The sequence below is a fragment of the Anguilla rostrata genome, chromosome 6 (assembly GCF_018555375.3).
Source record: "Anguilla rostrata isolate EN2019 chromosome 6, ASM1855537v3, whole genome shotgun sequence".
Classification (NCBI taxonomy): Eukaryota; Metazoa; Chordata; class Actinopteri; order Anguilliformes; family Anguillidae; genus Anguilla; species Anguilla rostrata.
Genome location: NC_057938.1, coordinates 50,272,631 through 50,290,331, shown reverse-complemented (window position 1 = coordinate 50,290,331; position 17,701 = coordinate 50,272,631). Strand labels below are relative to the sequence as shown.

The 17,701-nt window shown below is 42.2% G+C and overlaps 2 protein-coding genes across 3 annotated transcripts; one reads left to right on the top strand and one right to left on the bottom strand.

Moving 5' to 3' along the window:
* Window positions 1-777: 777 nt before the first annotated feature.
* On the bottom strand, window positions 778-5,060 carry arv1 (ARV1 homolog, fatty acid homeostasis modulator). The gene is made up of 5 exons (XM_064340376.1): window positions 4,926-5,060; window positions 4,552-4,671; window positions 4,198-4,351; window positions 3,473-3,694; window positions 778-1,895 (listed from the first exon to the last, which is right to left on the bottom strand). The coding sequence occupies exons 1-5, from the start codon at window positions 5,025-5,027 to the stop codon at window positions 1,768-1,770; spliced, it is 726 nt and encodes a 241-aa protein (XP_064196446.1). The 5' UTR covers window positions 5,028-5,060; the 3' UTR covers window positions 778-1,767.
* Window positions 5,061-5,129: 69 nt separating this feature from the next.
* On the top strand, window positions 5,130-17,626 carry ttc13 (tetratricopeptide repeat domain 13). Of its 2 annotated transcripts, none has more exons than XM_064340360.1 (23): window positions 5,130-5,406; window positions 6,318-6,412; window positions 6,579-6,654; window positions 6,752-6,822; window positions 7,023-7,088; window positions 7,375-7,467; window positions 8,180-8,296; window positions 8,821-8,931; window positions 9,042-9,124; window positions 9,252-9,393; window positions 11,015-11,189; window positions 11,315-11,471; window positions 11,823-11,953; window positions 12,286-12,418; window positions 12,688-12,780; window positions 13,156-13,239; window positions 13,612-13,696; window positions 13,857-13,963; window positions 14,392-14,527; window positions 15,198-15,277; window positions 15,442-15,520; window positions 15,663-15,742; window positions 15,977-17,626. In XM_064340360.1, exons 1-23 carry the CDS (start codon window positions 5,130-5,132, stop codon window positions 16,089-16,091), a joined length of 2,586 nt encoding a protein of 861 aa, XP_064196430.1. In that variant the 3' UTR covers window positions 16,092-17,626. The 2 variants fall into 2 exon arrangements, with proteins under 2 accessions (XP_064196430.1, XP_064196432.1); XM_064340362.1 differs by having other exon boundaries at window positions 13,854-13,963.
* Window positions 17,627-17,701: the final 75 nt, after the last annotated feature.

The window sequence follows — 17,701 nt, the reverse complement described above, 5'->3', positions numbered from 1 at the left end:
ACAGTTTTCCATTTCACAAAGCAGTCAAGTTTCCAAGCAATGGAATGTCTTTTAAAACATGGATCTACAATTACCCATGGCCAACCAAAACCACTAATGACACACTCCTCGGTGAAATCTGGTGGGTGAACAGACGATACTTAGCAAGTTGCATTTATTGGTTTTAGCTGTGGGTTGGTGAAGCATAGCACTCATCATGCCTGAATGACCCTTAATTTCTTTAGCATGTCTAACCCTTTATTTACCACTTTTTTATCTGATAGGCTCAGTACAGCTTGGAGTGTATACAGACAAAAATATCTCAGCCTGTGTCAGTTCTATGGGAAAAATGGCACAGTTAATGAATTCATCCACATTTCCCACTCTGGGTTTCTTTTAGCCTGACTCTCACACAAACAAAAAAGCCTTAGCTTTGCCTCATTCAAGAGAGACAACATTACCGCACGTTTCCTCCATTTCTTAAACACTGTTTATTCCCGACGTGTGCCTGCAAGAAATTCTAGAACAATGACTGTTTATGACCTAGACACCCAGGACCTCTCAAACAGCTGCTTAAAATGCACCCTTGAAGCCTCAGAGTAGGGCCTCAGCCCAAAATGTCCCCTAGCCAAATGAACTCCAAGTGAACATTCACTAGCCTGTCCCAACTTGAAAACAGTTTTTTAAAAAATATTTTTCTGTAACTGACACAGGCTATGATTGGAATGTTTGAGTTCAACATTACATTCAACAAAACTGTGTTGTTACACGTTAGAATTATATATGCAGTCATGGTGCTTGAGACAAAAATAAAGTTTATTATGGAAAAGAGAGGGGAAGATGCATTGCATATGACATAGCTGGTAAAATCATTAACAGATCTTGTTCGACTGCAGCGCTCTTGTGGCCAAACTCTAGAGATATTATTTCAACACCCAACTGGCCTTAAATATTTTCTGTCAAAAGGATTTTATGGGCCTGTTGCTTAACATTCATTTAATACACGCCATTTTTTGTGGACTTTTTCTATTATTTATTGAAGCATGGATTCCTTGCATCCTGAGGAAGATTAACACCAGTCTTCAGTGTTGCCTGAAGACATACGGTACCCCATGGACTTTTAAGCCGCAGGGGGTGGGGGGTGGGAGGTCTGTGGTACATTCCAAATATCTGCAATTCCAGAACTTCTTGAGTTAATTATTGAGTAAACTCCCATAGCCATTACTCAGAATATACAGAACTGTCTGCCCCAAAGAAAGAAGGCTGTAAACATAAACACAAAATACCACTTTTGATCCTGTAATTCTCTCAATTGCTGTTGCAGTATTTAAACTAACTGGCAATTTTCCCCCACATTAGTATGAATGCATGTGATGTTAACTATTTTTTAATTAGTTCTTAACGTTTAATTTCTGTAAGTTCATTAAAAGATTAAAAAAAAAAAAAAAAAAAAGGAGTTTATTTTTTAAGTAAATATCTGCTCCTAGATACATGGCATCTGTAAGCAGTGCTCATATCCTGGACAACGTTTCCTTAGTGCCTAAAACAGTGTCTCAGATGACAGGCATTTCACAATGCGCTTCAGGAATTCTCAGTCTGGTCACCGACTCCAATATAAACACTGGGAGGCCACTGCAAAGGCCTAAATGTCTCCGTTTGGTTCCAGGGGAAATGCTCCACACAGCACCGTCTTAACGCCGAGACCCATAATTCCCTGGCTTCGGCTCCAGCCTCGGGGAGAGGTCACATCTTTTCCGCGCTTTGCGCTCGACGTGGGTCAGAGCCGGGTCACTGGAACAGCAGAAAGTCCGGCATGCTTGACTGCAGCCTCTGGCAGGCGACTGCTGCACAGGTTTCAAACAGGAACCCCACAAACACTGCCAGGAGGGACAGCCTTCTGCTACAGTGCAAAATGACTGGAAGCACGGGAGGACAACAAAAAGGACAGATTTAACAGCTTTTTAAAGAAATTCAAAGTAAAACTGTAAAAAGATTTTACAGCTAAACACATGTGGGTTAACCGCACCAAAGAAGATCTTGGAAGCTATTCAGCAGGTTAAAATGGTTGCATGTGCTGCATGAAAACATTTATTACCAAGTTCAGAGACACTGTAGAGACATTAGTCTTAGTCCCAAGTTTTTCTCTGCTCATCTGTGACCTCTGCAAAGAGAAACACTCGCAGTGCTGGCAAACCAAAATGTTTGTGAGTCCAACTGCAAGTTAATTCCTCTGGCACACCGAGGGAAAATGTTAGTGAGATTAGTGGGCAGTGACGCACAGAGAAGGTAGCAGTCAAAGGCTTTCTTGTGCTATACTTGGCGACTGCACAAGAATTACAATATAGTAAGACATGTTACTCCTATTAAAGTGACTCAAGGCTTTCTCACTGTTTTCATCTCATTCACACACCATATACATACACTGATGCCTAAAGAAAATTAAAAATAGTGTTAGAAGTAATTTGAAGAAAAAGACCATTAAACAAGTTACTGTATAATATATCTTCTCATAAGTGTGTCCACCGTGTCCTTTCAAAATCACTACAATTATTCCACATATATTTCCAAATAAATAACAAACTATTGCGGGATGGTGTTACACTTCTCCAGGACCTTCAAACAATCCCATAAGTTGCTTTAATTATTATATAAATATTTTTAAATGCCTAAAGAGTGCCATACAGCCTCAAATATAGACAAATATGTCTATCCTAGAGTAGAAAAATCTCAAATTAAAATGGCAAGTCATTTACAAAGTAGTAATATTTTTAGGAAGAAATGGCTTATAAATAACAAATGCAGCAATATAACTTTTTGACAAATACTTTGCAGACATATAAGATTGCAAGATATTTCAAGTGAAATACAATTTTATATTGCCAGGGACTCAACAGTGCTTAACATAAAGTATTCCCTTTTAAACACATACCAAATCATTAAGGGTAATCACTGAATTATAAAAACTACAGCTACCAATTAATACCACAATGAACATAAGACAAACAGGTTCCCTGCCTATGGATAATCTAATAAATTTCATTATAAAGTATATGGGGAAAGAAATGGACTAAACCTACAAAGAACTGGATCTGAGGCCCAAGGGACTTTATGTACCACATAAAAAAGCCTGCGTCTCTGTAGAAGTGTCCTTGGTAACTTTAGATGGTTGCAGGCTGAATTCCTAACAGAGTCATTCTGAAGACTAAAATTGGTGGGAGACCAATGCTTCTCTGCTTGCTTATATGTGTATTTAAAAAGACGGAATGATGCAATAAACCTATGATATAATCATGTCTGGTCCAGGAAGTATTCTTATACATCAACCTGCATCACAACACAGACATTAGGATATGTCTTTACCCAATGAGCCAAATAACATTGGACACAGCTTCCATTAAGCGCCCACTGTAAACTAAAAGGCAACTGATAAGTATATAAGATGACAATCAAGCAAGAAGAAATGCTGGGACAGACAGACAATGCTGGGGCATACCTCGAATGGCCTGCGAGTTGGAGGTGAGCACAAAGAGTTTGATGAGACTGAAGCAGAGGGGGGAGTAGTCGTGCTCCCATATGACCGCTGGGATAAGCAGCAGTTTGCCATAGCTGGACAGCAGCAGGGCCTTCAGCAGCATGGGCAGCTCCAGGCCGGACTGCAGAAACCCCCGCACCAACCACAGGAAGGCCAGAACTCCACCCAAGTAAACGCCCAACTCTGCCGAAGGCAACACAGTCTCACACAGGAAAATGCTTGCGCAAAGTAATCCATCACTCACAATATTAAATTAACCTTTATTTATACATTGTAGGTTGGCTGAGCACACATGCTCATAATGCCCTCCAGGTAACCTAACTTTCATGTCTTTAGATTGTGGGAGGAAGCCGGAGTACCCGGAGGAAATCCACATGGGCATGTGGAGAACATGCAAACTCCACACAGAAAGGTCCCAGACGGGAACATGAGCACACATCGCCATTAAGATAACTTGCCAAGACCATACTTTAGTCAGTGGCTGTGTCCTCGGACATAATACAGTAACTTATGAAATGTTCTTATGGCAGTTATAGAGTGGTTCAGCAGTTATGGAACTAGGATTGACTGAGGACCCTAAATGGTTAGTCCAAACTGTGGCAATACAAGCGTGATTAACTGAACAAAATGTGAAAATGAAAAAGTTAGCCAAATAAAATGTTTATTTACTGGTGTCATTGGCTTACCCAGAGCTGCCAGACCAAACATTCCATAGAAATCCCATTCTTTGGTGTATCTGATTATGTCCGCTGGGTCAGTGCTCTGTTCAGATCCCTGCAGCTGTGACCACCTCAGGTAAGCCTCACACAGCAGACAGAACACACACAGCTTCCCATGTATCTAGTAAAATGCATTATCACAAATATTAGCAGTCTTTATTATTATTAGTAGTAGTAGTAGTAGTATTTTCTGTGAAGGCAAAATTCCGTGCAACAGTATGCGTATAATGGAACACATCATTTATCACAAAAATATAATTAGGTACGGTGTTCAGTTTTCAGTTCAAAGAGGAAGTGATAGCTCTTTGCTATCATACTCACGTTTATTTTTGTGTTGAATATGATGTGCCTGAAAGCTTGGATTTTGCACAATATAGCATCAATCAGAATGATCACTGGATCATATTCAATATACTTGTCCACGGGCTTCTGGCATGAGTCCTGGCAGAACAGATGTCAACGGTTACCAAATACACTATAGTTATGCACAATATAATCTCAGCACATGGCTAGCTGCAGAATAAAACATATTGCAGTATTCCTCAAAACAAGAAAGGGAAATTTCTAGTTTCCCCAGCATGAATGAACACTATTCGTGTATTAGCATGCTAGCTATGCCCATATGGTAGTCTACAGCCATTTGCATCGTTAAGATCTCCCTTGCCGCGATAAAATCCGTGCGCATTACTACTTACACATATGGTGATTTTCAGTATCCCGTTGCTGTAATCACGGTGAAGCTCGTATGCCTCGGAGTTGCATTCGACACATCTGTACGGTGCCTGTGCCCGTGCCATGCTGTTCTGCTCTTGCAACGAAATGAAACAAACAACCGGCTTCCAGGAGCGGACTTCCTGGAATCACGAAGGGGGCGGCTCTCTCTGCTTGCTTGTTGGGAGATGAAGTCTTTTAGACTTCTGTCCAACAACTGTCGTTTGGAGGAAATTGGCGCCGTGGAACTACATTACCAAAGCGTCGGCGCTTCTCACCTGCACATTAAACACAACATGGCACCTGCTGGCCGGGGTGTTGTTGTGGTTGCGCTGTCGCTGCTGTGCTTATGCCGAGCCATATTTTCAACGGAATACTTTTCTACACTGACGTTTTTCAACAGTGACCTCCACAAGCATGGCTGCAGCTCTCCGTCTGAATGGGAAGAATACGCAGCGGATTGTGGTGAGAACTGTTTTTGTACACAGTTTCTGCCACGTCCTCCTAATTCGCTGTAACGTAATAGCTATCGTTCACCCGCTTCCGCATCCGTTGACAGGAGGTAACATTGGCTAGCTAGCTAGATTGCTAATGAATTACATGCTGATAATGTTTGGATAGATGTGATTGTGTTGTTAAGATATGGATTGCATGTAGCTTGCAAACATTACGCTAGCTAGTGCTACCTATCCAAGTTCTCGAGAACATCGAGAGGTAGATAGCTAACCAGCTAGCTATAGAAGTTTGCGGGTTTGCTAGTCATCCTCATAGCTAGCTAACACTGACAGTTAGCTGTCAAACGTTGTCATACTATATAACTAGCTATGGCCATCCATTTATCTAAGTTGACTATGCATGGAATTTTCTTGTGCAGTACCACTAATCCAGTGCACACAGCTACGCTTTCCAGGAACAGACCCATTTAAATTTCATTCATGTGAATCTGTGTTCTAAATATACAACCTCACCCCGGCTTTGCTGTCTCGTGCTCTCAATTTTCACGTGTCATTATTTTTAAAATAACTTCCACTCAGCCACTACTGATAGATTGTTACTATCTACCGATGTGTACTCGCCAAATCATTCCCAGTTCACATTATAAGTACTGCACTAAGGAACCACAGAGGGATTTTTTAGCCCCCTTATGACTTAATTCTCATTTCTTTATTGGAATGTAATAAGAGCACTGGTTGGCAGATCCATTGCACAGTTGTGTTTGCATGCGGGTGTAATGATAAAGGAGTCATTTTCCCTCAAGCAAGACAGAACTGGTGGTAGTAGATTAAACCTTCTGACCCAGTGGCACCCAATGATTATTTACCGGGTGCATTGCAATGCTCTTCTGGAAATTACCTTTCTTTGTTTCTCCCCCCCAGAAGCCTCCATTCTCCAGTTGGAGGACCCTGAATGTGAGGAAGGGGGCAACCCACCCTGCGAGTCAGTCTTCTCTCTCAACGCCGAGAAGATCTTGGTGAGAGCATCAAGTCCTTCTGTAGATGGACTGCATGCAGAGTCTCCTTGCTAGTGTTTCATAGTGTGTATACCCACAGTGAGAGCAGCAATGAAGACTAAATAACAGTAAAGTAACAGTAAACTTCAAAGTACTCCATTGGTCATTGTTGGCTTTTTTTTAACAGAGCCAGGCAAAGGTGTTCATCGAGCAGAAGCGGTTTCCTTTTCCGGTTGACAACCACAACACAAATGAAGAGCTAGGTAAGCCAGTCAGTGTGATAACTGGGACGGGGGAAAAAACTATCTCTATCTGTAGCTAAACTCTTATAGTAATATTTCTGATGTCTGTATTTTACAGCAATAGGATACGTACTAATTGGAAATGCCCTATACGATGAAGCCATCAAACACTTTTCATTATTGTTGCAGGTAAGTGACTTGAAATCCAGGGTCTTGTTTTCCCTGAGAGTCAGTGTGCAGCATTTTGTTTCAGAGTTCACTCAAGAGTATGGAGAAATTTTGTTCCTTCTCCCAGTAACATTGAGTTTGCATAAGGAAGATTCTCCTTCTCTCTCTCTCTTAAATTGTTTTTTTTTTTAACCAATTTGTTTCCTTTTTCTTTTGTGCAGGGAGATCCCGAGTTGGTCAGCGCTATCTATGGAAGAGGTATAGCGTATGGCAAGAAGAGCTTGCAGGTGAATGATATAATGAAGCCCTTTTGTGGGTGGCCCCTAAAATGTTTAGGCAAGCATTTTATATTGTGAATATGCAAAACAGAATAAGGTCCCACAGCCAAGGGCATGCAGCATAAATAAAGAAAGATTGTCCAGATAAATTATCTTTATTAGCTTTGTTCTTGGTGTCAGCAGTAAGTATTCGTATGCTTGTGCGTGAGTGATGGAAATTTATGAGGGCTGTGACATCAGTTTGTATTTCAATCCAATATTGGAAGTGACGGCGACCGCTCTCTCTCGTTCACAGGACATAAAGAACGCAGACCTTGCGCTTTATGAGCTGAGCCGAGTGATCGCCCTGGAGCCCAACCGTCCCGAGGTGTACGAGCAGCGGGCAGAGGTGCGTGCAAGCCTGGGGAGGAAGGGAGTTACCTGTCCAAATCAGTCATTTTGGATGTTCAGACTTGTGCCTGTGACAGGACAAGTGCATTATGAAAACATCCCTTGTGGAAAAAAAATAGTATGCTGACGTATACCTGAAGTATGCTATTTTATACTTAAGAATACTTGAAGTATAATTAAAATTTATTTCGAGTATGCTTAGTATGCCACAAAATTTTGAAAGTAATGCATCTCTCAATTGTCACAGTATCAGTTTCAGCTTCACAGTATCCCAGTTTCTCATAAATTTAGGCTATTGCAGCAGAAAAAAAAACAATCCTACAATTCTACCTTTGTCATTAAAATGCCATTGTGGGTAGAACTGTATACCTGTGATTTTTTGAGTACCTTGTGTATGTAACAGATCTGTACTCTCAAAATGCATGTTGATCAGTGGTGCACAACTCCGGTCCTGGAGGGCCGATCTGCGTGCTGGTTTTTGTTCCAACCGATTACCATAGATATAGTTTTCTGACAGCTCTATAAACTATGCTGCTTCACTCCTGCACTTGAGCTCAGTAAAATCTCTAGGATACACTTGCAGTCTGTGGCTGTAGCTGGTGCTTATACACATCAGATCAAGATATGATTGGGCTAATCAAATGAATGTTGGCAAATGTTCACATAAGATCCTGAGATGGATTGGCCCTTGTTGTGCACCCCTGGTGTAGATCCTCTCTCCCCTTGGGCGGATCAGCGAGGCCCTGAGCGACCTGTCCAAAGCCATTCAGCTGCAGCCCTCGGCCCGCCTCCACAGACACAGGGGAACGCTGCTCTTCATCTCGGAGGTGAGCTTCAAAGCCCTTACCCGGGGCTGCCCCACCCTGTTCCTGCAGATCTGCTGTCCTGTAGGTTTTCACTCCTACCCTAACAAAGCACGCCTCATTCAGTGGCTGCAGATCTTGTTCAGCTGCTAACAGGTTTAATCAGGTGTGCCAAATTAGGGTTGAAATAAAAACCTACAGGGCAGTCGATATTCAGGAACAGGGTTGGGCTGTCCTGCTCTTGTCCTTCTATTTGTTTATTATGAGTTCATTCTGGCAGTTGCCTCTCAAAAGCGTCTCTTGGTTTTGTCACAGGTTTGTGGTCGAATCAGTCAAAAACTTCTGGTTTTATACTGGACTATATCTGAGGTTGAAATGATTGTTAAGTAATATTATGTTACTGAAATATGTTGACTGTCCTTATGCACACATTGATATCTGAAGACACAGCAAGTAGCAAATATGTGTCGCACCTGTGTTTTAATTTGGACATTTTAAAATAGTTGCATGCTAACACAATTGCAGTTTAATGAGCGTTTCCTTCACAGGACTATGTAGCTGCTATGGAAGACTTTCAGCAGTCTCTGGAGCTGAAGAAAAACCAGCCCATCGCCATGCTCTATAAGGGCTTGACGTATTTCCATAGAGGAATGCTCAAGGTGAACATCTTCCACTTTTTGAAAGAAAAACACAAGTTGTTCATTTTCAAGTTTTGGAACCCCAGCAGCCTGCACGCATTCATTTGACCAAATGTTGTTTTCTGTTGTAGGAAGCCATCGATACTTTCAAAGAGGCTCTGAAATTAAAATCAGACTTCATAGATGCATACAAAAGTCTTGGACAGGCTTATAGGTAAGGCCCTTTTACTTGACCTGGCACAAGTGTCGCTATACGCTCCTTGGAATTGCGATAGTTTGAATGGTTGCGCAGTCTAATCTGGCCTTCACAGATGTGCGTGTGCATGTGTGCATGATTGTAGAGAGCTGGGGGACTTTGAGGCTGCCATGGAGAGCTTCCAGAAGGCCCTGCTGCTGAACCAGAATCACATTCAGTCCCTACAGCTTAGGGGGATGATGCTGTATCATCACGGCAGTCTGCAGGAAGCCATACGCAACTTCAAGGTATTCTTTATGTTTTGAATTATCTCTTCTTCTTCGTTGCCTTTTTCTTCTTCTTCTTCTTCCATTTTTGCATTTATAATTTTTGAGCTTCCAGATAGGCCTGAAATCATCACTGTGTCACGTGCACTCACACAAGGAGCGCTGCAGTGAAAGCGTGTGCACTCCCCTGATTCATCGGCCAGCAGGCCAATTTCCATACCACAGCCCACATACTACTGCAGGATAGCAGGTTCTAATCTCGGGCAGCAATGATAGCCTTCTAGTGCTTCAGTTGGGAAGAACTAATGCGGTGGTAGGCTTAGAGCAATGAGGCCTATTGCTATTGCTACATGAAAATGACACAGCAGACTTGAGCCTGCAGCTGTGGGTTCCAGCCTGCATTCTTGGTAAGCGCCTTTACCGACTGAGCCACTCGATCTCATCTCAGAACGTACCGTTGTTCACGGTCTTGCGTTTTCAATTTCTTGCATCTGGAGATGGTGGTTTAAATGACCCAAGTTTGAGGACATGTTTACTCTAAAGAAATGGGCTTCTCAGCTGGAAACAATTTTAGTTTCTGTCATTTTTTTCTGAAACAAGCTGTCTAGAAAACTCCCCGTAGGCATCGTGTGTTTACGTTTTAATGTTCTAGTCCAGCCGTCACATGCAGGGCCTTTCCAGCCCGTTCTGTGTGCTTTCCCATTTCCACACTGGTGTTATCAGATTAGCAGCAGCGCAGGCTAATGAGTGTTTGCTTATTCTGATCATCGATGCATGTCATGTGTGGTGGCAGCCTGTCATCGCTCCTGCTCCTGAGCGTAATTGAATCAGACAGGAGTTAGCGCGTTGCCTGGTGGATCCGTGTTATCACTTTCTCAGCTGGGGTGACAGCATGTATGTTACGTGCACACACCTCCTGCCCCCCCCCCCTTGATGACTAGCGAACATGAAGTTTTGACGGCAGCTCTTTTCCACGACTGGCTTGCATTTGGTCCCAGCCTGGGTGCGAAGGGCGTGGTTTAGCCAATGATGATTCATGGGCCTTTTGGAATTCTGTCCCCACAAGCCCATCTGTCACCATGTGGAGTGTACAATAGAGTGTGATTCACAGCTGTGTCACAGCTATGCTTTTTGAAAGGTTGCAGCCATTGTTTCATTCACAGCCAATAGTTTTGTGTGAATTTAGACTCAAATATGGAGTCGAAGCAAAGCTGAGGGTTTGATGCCTTTTTTGTAGTATGTTTCCCCCCGCCTCCTTTTTCTGCCAAACTTTGAATGGCCAATCATGTTCATCAGTGCGCTGTTAACCAGGTCAATTTACTCCCTCCATTCCCTGCAAGCTGCCAGTCAGCATTGTCACAGTCCATATTCGGATATGGACTAGACCGTGGGGTCTGTGCATGCGCTAGATAAGTGCCCTAACTGGATTAGCCACACCCAAAAACCTGCATCTCCATTTCTGCTGTTTTTTTTTTAATGAATACAATAAATAGAAAGCTTGCATTGTCAGTCATGCACTGTTAATGCTTCATAGCTTGGTGACTAGTAAGGTTAATAACTAAACTAACGTAACCGATGGTGCTTTTATATGGGACCCAGTGCTCAGGATATCTCCGTTAAAGGTTGTGATTGTGTCTTGCAGAGGTGCCTGCAGTTGGAGCCGTACAACGAGGTGTGCCAGTACATGAAAGGCCTCAGCCACGTGGCCATGGGCCAGTTCTACGAAGGCATCAAAGCACAGACTAAGGTCATGCTGAACGACCCGCTGCTGGGCCAGAAAGCCAGCTCGGAATATCTCAAAGTCAAATACCTCAGAGGTGAGCCTGGCCACGCCCTCGCGCGCCAAGCTCTTAAAACGGGAAGCGCTTGGCCGACCGCGTGCACGGAGCTTCCGTGCTTTATGTTTCCTTATCTTTTTTTTTCATTTACCCCATCCGCGCAGAATACTCTCGTTACTTGCACTCGCATCTCGACATACCTGTGGCAGAGTACAACGTCGATCAGGATCTTCCAGGAAACTTCAAGAACCACTGGTCCAAAAACCTTCCTTTCCTCATAGAGGACTACGAAGAGCAGCCAGGCCTACAACCGCACATAAAGTACGTATAGTGTATAACGGTGCTTTTCAGCAAATTTTATAGGGCCCAGAAGTGATGCATGTGGCTCAATATTTAACACTTCCTGTTTATACAATAATAAATTGCCTGGGACGACTATTTTCTGTTAATGTATACCTTTGGCACTAGCAACGTGAGAAAATTTATTCAATTGTATAGACGTAATTTCACCAATATAGCATCTTCATTAAAAATATTTTTTTATAGATATACACAAATAAACTTGCTTAAGCATTTTTGTGAATGTATAAAGTGATTTCCTTGATGAATGACATAAAGACGGGTAAACTGGTAGGGGCAGATGAAGCTCATGTATGACTCTGGCTGTTGCAGGGATGTTCTACCTCAGAACTTTGAAAGCTATAACACAGACATTCAGAAGCTCATATGCACTGCTGATCACCTTGGTGCCCTTATGCAGTACAACACTTCAGGATTTCTTCCCAATCGCCGAATACACAGAGGTAGGTGGCTCATAAACACTTTCAGAAGATGCATAAGGGCCAAGCCAGCATGGTCTTACATCTGCACTTTACATCTGGAATGTTTATCACCCTGTACCGAAAGAGAGAACAGACTGCACCTGAATAAAAACAGATATGAACATTTTAAGACCTGAAGTGTATGTATGTTAGGTATCTGCAGAGGGATGTGAATCTGTTTTCCTTTGTACATTCTTGCCTTGAACTACATTGCTGAAAATGTACGTCATTGTGTGGCTGACCACTGCCACGAGAAAGGTATTAGGTACTTTAAAGGCACTGGGTACTAAACTAAATGTGTTTCACCCCTTTAGCCATGGGTCTGGCGACCGTAGAAGTCATGCAGGCCATGCAACGCACCTGGAGCAACTCAAAGGTTCGAGTCAACGGCAAGACCAGGCAGATGCAGTGGAGGGACATGTTCGACATAGCAGTCAAATGGAGGAGGTGAGTGATGGGGTTGTGTACCAATAGGGTTTGCTGTGCAGTCAAAGCGTTCTGAGGAGCAAAATGTCTTTTAGAGGAAGACGTTTTATTTATCTCGGATTTTAAATGGTGCACTGCCGCTCTCTTCCCACGGTGCACTGGGGCTCCCTTCGAAAGGCGTATCTGTAATTAACATCTTCCCTTCATGTTTAAAAAAAAAAAAACGTGGTTGTTATGGAATCCCCTTGGGACGGCAGATGGGACTGGTGTGCATGTGCTTCCCATTACAGGATTGCAGATCCAGATCAGCCGGTTCTCTGGCTGGATCAGATGCCTGCGAGGAGCCTCAGCAGAGGATTCAACAACCACATTAATCTAATCAGGTGCAGTATCACCCAGCGTTTCCCCCCTTTCTGCCCACACACAGAAATCCCAGGGCTGGCTTTATGAGGATTCTATGTTCACTGCCAGAATGGTGAAAACTAGCTGTACAATACCAGGATGAAGATTTTTATACACTTGGATGGCTGGCTAAATGTGTGTGAAATGTTGTCCATTGTGTTCTGGGAATTGTAGTGGCTGCATCAAATGGGTCTTATTCATGCCTACAGTCAGTGACAGTGTTTTTTGTGTTGCTCTTGTCGTCTTGAGTAAATCTTGTCCTGAGAGTTGCTGTCCAGTTCATTTAAATAAGGTTATCATCACGGGTGTTGACTGAAACTGTTCTGTCAACATGAAGTTTCTTTCCTTGCTTGCAGAGGACAGATCATCAACATAAGATATTTGGCCTACTTCAGCAACATATTAGACTTCATCAAAGACAGGATACGAGGCTACCATAGGTGGGTCACATAAAGCATTTTTTCTTGAATTCAGTTGTTAAAGGTTTTCATTTTATATTGAAAGGAGAGTACAGTCCCTGTAGAACTTGGCCTCAGTGTGAATGTATCGTTTGTCTTGATTAATTACTGATATCATTTCACCCTATACTTTATCCTCCGACTGTGTCAGGAGTAAACTGATAACCTGTAGGGTGAACCGCTCTGTTTTGACCATTTATCGAAGCCTTTTCTGAACTATTGGGTTTCAGGAATATATATTTCAAAGGGATATTGTAGAACCGTTTATTCTTCTTATGATACTGTGAGGAGGGACACATTTAGTGTGGAAAAACCGCTTATTTGATCTGTGCCTTTGGGATTTGTATTGGCCAGAGCATATAATCCCAGAGGACTGTTGGAAGTGAGTCAAGCGCTGGATAATGTCAATAAGGTGGAGGACCTTCTCCCCATAATGAAGGTAATCCTAATATTATCTGGAACCTGAGATTATTATTTTGTTCCAGAAAGTCATGATGTTTTCTCCCATCAGTTTAAAGAGACTTAACAAAGGGAGATTGTTCTGTAATTGTGGGTTGTCTAAACTTACCCACGTGTCTCCCATTTCTTCCCTGAAGCAGTTTAACAGTAAAACAAGGGATGGCTTCACAGTCAACTCCAAGGTACCCAGTTTAAAAGACCTGAAGAAAGAACATGACGGTTTCACCATCACCATCACAGGAGACAGGTCAGATTCTGAAACGCATCGCTGTTTAGTGCTCCCTGCAGCTCACATTAGTATTTGGCCCCATTTTCAAACGAGGGCTCCGGAGATGGGGGGTAGTGCTTTTTCTGTGTTTCGGCTTTACCTTCAGCTTTGATAGCCTTATAGCATTGCAGTCTGTTGCACGGTTTCTGAATTTGACACCTTGATAAATCGCACCACATTGAGAACCCTTGTATTAGTACTGGTGGGGTTTGGCACCAAAGTAGCATATTTTTTGGGCTAAAGCACCTTTTCTAGTCTATTTAAATGTATTAAAAAGCTATTGGCGTATGAGGCGCAGTACCCCATCAATGCTACGTGCTCCTGGGACCTAGGAATGGACAAATGAGGGTCATTGCGTGCAGCAGCCTACAGGGAACCTTTGTTCGAGTGTTTTTGTTGTCCAGCAGGGTTGGGAACATGCTGTTCTCCGTGGAAACGCAGACGACCGAGGAGAGAACCCAGCAGTACCAGTCGGAGATCGAGTCCCTGTACAAGGAGCTCACTGCCAAGGGCAAGGCGCTCATGTTGTCCACCGAGCTCGGGGTACGGTCTCCCTTCTCTCCTGGGCCCTGTTCCACACACAAACCTGTCAGTGCTTGGGTTTACTCTCCAGGCATAAGAGTTGTGTCAGCTTACATTTTCTGATGCCGGACCCTTTCAGTTGCAGCTCCCTCCCAATTTGTGTTGGGCTTATGTCAGTGTGATGTGATGAAGCTATATTAACTTTTTTAAATGTATTCATTGACTGTTTATGATGGGAGGATGGGAGAGGAGGCAATACATTTGCTTAGGGCAGGGGTGTCAAACTGAATCCCAAGGGGGCCGCAGTGTCTGTGGGTTCTTGTGGTTTCCTTTCAATGACAAGGTGTGTGGACTCATTAGCCAATCAGTGACTTAAATGAAACACTTGTGCCGAGAACACCCAAAAAACCAGCAAACACTGCGGCCCTTTGGGACTGGAGTTTGACACCTGTGGCTCAGAGTGAACGCTGTGTGTATAGTTTGCTCTGATGCTTAACCTGCTAATGTGAGCTAGATGCAGCGCTTCCATTTCATTCTTATGAAGGCCACCAGAGGTGATCATTTTAATCTTAAATATTTATTGGCTTGTCATGTACGAGCAGAATCCTCCACAGTGTATTGATGCCCTCTAATGGTGATTTTGGCAACCATCACTGGTGTAAGTGTTAATATGTTTGCTCTTTTTGTCAAGGATGCAGATGCAGTCTGCAATTTAATCCTGTCCCTGGTGTACTACTTCTGTAACCTAATGCCACTGTCCAGGGGCTCCAGGTGAGTCTCAGCAGCTTCTTAAAGTCATTTCAGCCTTTGGAACATGTGAAAACACTTAAAGTCTGTGCGAATGTAGGGATATTTCAGTTAACGCGTATTTCTTGGAAATTATTTTTTATTTGCTGAAGCTAAGAGTATTTTTTATTTTTTTTGTTTCTTTGTAGTGTTGTGGCATACTCCGTTGTCATGGGAGCTCTGATGGCGAGTGGAAAGGAAGTAATTGGTCGAATTCCGCCAGGAAAGGTGATGTCTTATTATGCTACAGTGTGTTAATGTCGACTGTGCCGACATCAAGTTTTGATATTCTTGTAGATATGTATTTAAAAGAATTTTTTTGAATACTTCTTATATAATTTATTTACTTTTACCCCTGTAACTCTTTCAGCTGGTGGATTTTGAAGCTATGACAACGCCTAGCCCTGAAGACTTCAGTAAAACAGCCAAAAGCTGGATGAAGTTAAAGAGGTGAGTGGCTGTGCTGGAGAGCTCAAATTTTAACAATAAAAAATGATGCAAATATAAAATAAAATTTAAAAAAACGCAATGTAACTGGACACTATGTTCAGAATCATTGTGATGTTGCGAACAGAAAGAGAAATAAGATGCCACTGTAAACCCTCTAATGTGTGAGTATACTGTATATAACAATGAACCTTTTCTACTTCTGTCTGTAACAATCGACCTTGCTTCCTCTCCTAGCCTTCCAGTTTGGTACCAGAGTCTTCCATCCGTAGCAGAATCATTTCCTACAACAAGAACAATGATTGAAGTCCTAAACACGGACTCTACGTCACATTGTCCGAAGAAGTCCTAAGACCACTTCCCCTGATGCGGACAAAGGCCTCTCTCTCTCTCTCTCCATGTGCCTTCTCTGCTTATAGTCTTACAATACTTTTATCCACTTCCCAAAAGCACAACACATTTAAACATGTTTATTATCAGTTTTAGGTTTAACCCTGTAATCATCTGCTGCTCTTGTGACTGTGATTCAGTGTGGAAAGTATTGTAGAACAATTAAAGATGGACACAGGGTGAGGCGTTCTTTCAAATGCAACATTTTAAGTTTCAACCGTTGATTTTTAAATTACATTAAAGGTTCACAACAGCTTTTGAAATTGGCTTCTAAAGATTGATCCGCATGGTAGCGTTAACCATGTTACAGAGCGTCTGACTCTTTGTGGACGTCCTTTTGAGTAACGCTTCTCTCCCAGATAATTGCTGGCCTGAAGTGATAACTGGAAACAAGGTACAACTATTACTTATTACTTTTTCATTTCTATACTAAAGAATCAATATCAAAAATATGTGATGCACTGAAAAATTTACAGTAACATTCTGTCCTGATTTTAAACTACACAAAGTAGGAATTCTGTATACTGTATACTATGAGCAGAGAGAGCAATGGAAGAGCTTTAATGGTGTAGCTTTTTAGAGCTGCCTATTTCCTAAAGGAATACTTGAAAAATATAAGTCAAGCAATCTCAATCTTTTTTCTTTTTTTCTGTTGTTGGAGAGTGACTGGGTCATTGCCATATTGATATCTTGATAATGTGGTAATTCATGGTAATTGTTTTACTGACTTGACCAATGAGGAGTCTGGTGGGCGGGGTGAGTGTGCTTCTCAGAGGAAGTGCGCTCTGGAGTGCCATGAAGTACAATCATTCCTGTGTTCTCACTCTTAGCACAACTCCCATTCTTTTATTTTCACGTTTTTAATTATTTGATCTATGCCACGCACATTAAGAAAAATATTCAGTTCAGGGATAAATAGTGGGGGTTTGTGCAATTTAACTGTGGCAGACTGATAGCCGCTGTCTTGAGGGAGGGCATTAACCTGTGTAGAGCCCCTTTTTTCCCCCTCCTCCTTTTTCTTTATCCCTCTATCCATCCATCTATCTGTCTACCTACCTATATGTCTGTGTGCAGGCTGTGGTACCAAGTCATGTCGGTTTTAATGACCACTGTTATCATTTGTGTATTCCCCCACTTACCCTTTACTGTGAATGAAAGAACAAATTATGCATCATTGGTTCCTTTTGCATCACTTAATTTAGGATCAAATGGACAGCCATCAGTAATTTCTTTAAAAGAATTGGAAGTATAATACTACTATTTTTATCATTTCAGTTCTAAAAATCTGCATTAGTGATGGCGCTGTATGGCTGTTTTTTTCCTCTTTCTTTTTTGCACTGGGTGAGTTCTGATTAAAAGTGGGAATTCATTGGTTTCATTGGTAAACGGAGAAGATGAGGATGTCTGTTGTTTTTCCATATGGTTTGTGAAACTTGGTTTAAAAACTTTTATGGGATTAGGATGTTTTTGAATGGCCAATAAAATGGTTGGACAAAATTTTGCCTGTTGTTTTCTTTACTTTTTTGTATTCTATTTTTTAATTACATTTTAAATTATGCCGCGTTTTTTTAA

Bases quoted from the DNA above. Each gene is read 5' to 3' on its own strand.
- arv1 (XM_064340376.1), bottom strand. From the start codon at position 5,027: ATGGCACGGGCACAGGCACCGTACAGATGTGTCGAATGCAACTCCGAG. The intron at 4,672-4,925 runs GTAAGTAGTAAT...CTGTTCTGCCAG, and splicing joins TACTGAAAATCACCATATGT to GACTCATGCCAGAAGCCCGT. The intron at 1,896-3,472 runs GTATGCCCCAGC...CCGTGCTTCCAG, and splicing joins CAACTCGCAGGCCATTCGAG to TCATTTTGCACTGTAGCAGA.
- ttc13 (XM_064340362.1), top strand. From the start codon at position 5,130: ATGAAGTCTTTTAGACTTCTGTCCAACAACTGTCGTTTGGAGGAAATT. The intron at 12,419-12,687 runs GTGAGTGATGGG...TTCCCATTACAG, and splicing joins ATAGCAGTCAAATGGAGGAG to GATTGCAGATCCAGATCAGC. The intron at 13,240-13,611 runs GTGGGTCACATA...TGTATTGGCCAG, and splicing joins AGGATACGAGGCTACCATAG to AGCATATAATCCCAGAGGAC.